This window comes from Nematolebias whitei, chromosome 5 (genome assembly GCF_014905685.2).
Source record: "Nematolebias whitei isolate Nwh7 chromosome 5, NemWhi1, whole genome shotgun sequence".
NCBI classification, from domain to species: Eukaryota; Metazoa; Chordata; class Actinopteri; order Cyprinodontiformes; family Rivulidae; genus Nematolebias; species Nematolebias whitei.
This window is the reverse complement of record NC_056502.1, coordinates 2,124,250-2,126,251: the sequence shown is the minus strand read 5'-3', so window position 1 is coordinate 2,126,251 and position 2,002 is coordinate 2,124,250. Positions and strand designations below refer to the sequence as shown.

Here is a 2,002-nt window from a genome sequence, read left to right as displayed (position 1 = left end):
AAAAGTTTACATACACTATTTAAAAAAGATACATATTAAATTTTTTTTTTTTTTTTTTTTCACACTGTCTGATGTGAAATCAGAATAAATTTTTCCCGTTTTAGGTCAATTAAGAGTACAATTTTTTTTATATATTTGCAAAATTCCGGAATAATGAGAGTGAGAATTTTTTAAGGCAATTTTTATGACTTTCTTCAAAGTCAAAAGTTTAAATACACTATGCCTTTAAACAATTTGGGACATTTGATGCCATGTCTTTGGAAGCTTCTGATAGGTTTATTGACAACATCTGAGTTAACTAGAGACACACCTGTGTATGTAATTTAAGGAACACGTGAAACGCATCGCTTCCTTGTGTAACATCCTGGGAAATAAAGAAATCATCCAACATATCAGGAAGAACTTGTGGACTTTCACAGTCTGGTTCATCCTTGGGTGTAATTTCCAGATGCCTGAAGGTGCCTCGTTCATCTGTACAAACAATTATACCCGAGTACAAACAAGATGGGACTGTCCAGCCATCATACCGCTCAGGAAGGAGATGGCTTCTGTGTCCCAGAGATGAACGTGCTTTGGTCCAAAATGTGCAGATCAACCCAAGAACAAAAGTAAAAAAACCTGGTGAAGATGCTGGCTGAAGCTGGTAGGAGTCATTACCCACAGAGAAACTGTATCGACATGAACTGAAAGGCCACGCTGCCAGGAAGAACCCATTACTTCAAAACAAAATAGAAAAGCCAGATTCATGTTTGCAATGCACACAGGGACAAAGACCTTAATTTCTGGAGACATGTCCTGTGGTCAGAAAAAACTAAAATGGAACAGTTTGGCCATAATGACTATCGTTACGTTTGGAGGAAAAAGCCTGAGAACACCATCCTGACTGTGAAACACGGGGGTGGCAGCATTATGTTGTGGGGTTGTTTTGCTGCAGGAGGGACTGGTGCGCTTCATAAAATAGATGGCATCACGAGAACGTTATGTGGAAATACTGAAGCAACATCTCAAGACATCAGCCAGGAAGTTGGAGCTTGGACGCAAATGGGTCTTCCAAATGGACAATGACCCGAAGCATCCTGCCAAACTGGTTACAAAGTGGCTCAAAGGGAACGAAGTCAGTGTTTTGGAGCGGACATCACAAAGCCCTGATCTCAATCCTATCGAAAATTTATGGGCAAAGCTGAAAAGCTCTGTGAGCAAGGCAGCCTCCAAACATGGCCCAGTTCCACCAGTTCTGTCAGGAATGGGCCAAAATTCCTGCCAACTATTGTGAGAAGCTTGTGGAAGGAGACCCAAAACGCTTGACCCAAGTCATACTACCAAATACTAATGAAGTGTATTTAAACTTTTGACTTTGAAGAAAGACATAAAAATCACCTTAAAAAATTCTCACATTATTCTGACATTTTGCAAATAGAAAAATTGGTAATAATAATAATAATTTATTCAATTTGTACTGCACTTTACGTTTTACAATCTCAAAGTGCCACAATATAAAATATCTAAAGAGAATAAAATTTGGACTAAAAAAGGACTAAAAAATGTTAAAAGCTAAAAAACTAAATAAAATAAATAAATGAAAACTGCAGGATTCAAATACTTTTAAATTGTTTAAATTAAAAGGTCTTCAGTCCTTTCTTAAAACTTTCTGTAGTCGGGGGTATCTTTAGATGGTCGGGGAGATTGTTCCACAGACGAGGAGCAGCAGAGCAAAAGGCCCCGTCTCGTGCTCCCGATAGGCCTGATATGAACAGTGAGTCCAGAGCTGATGTGTCCACGCTCAAGGGCACGTCCAGCTCGTCATTGTACCAGGGAGCTGAACGGGTACAGCTGACCGCTCTACTGGTAATTCTAATTGACCTAAAACGGGAAAAGTTCATTCTGATTTCACGTCAGACAGTGAAAAAAATGCTTATGTGTTTTTAAATAGTGTATGTAAACTTCACGATTGTGAAGGGAGTGGTGGCGCAGAGGCTAGAGATGGTGGGCCTATGATCTATGA

At 39.4% G+C, this 2,002-nt stretch overlaps 1 protein-coding gene across 1 annotated transcript in view; it reads right to left on the bottom strand.

Moving 5' to 3' along the window:
• Window positions 1–522, bottom strand: part of LOC119409605 (disintegrin and metalloproteinase domain-containing protein 9-like) — a 2,620-nt gene extending 2,098 nt beyond the window's left edge. The window contains exon 1 of the mRNA XM_037676505.1: window positions 490–522. Within this exon, the coding sequence (XP_037532433.1) occupies window positions 490–522 (33 nt within the window). The remainder of the gene's footprint in view (window positions 1–489) is intronic.
• Between the last annotated feature and the right edge of the window lie 1,480 nt (window positions 523–2,002).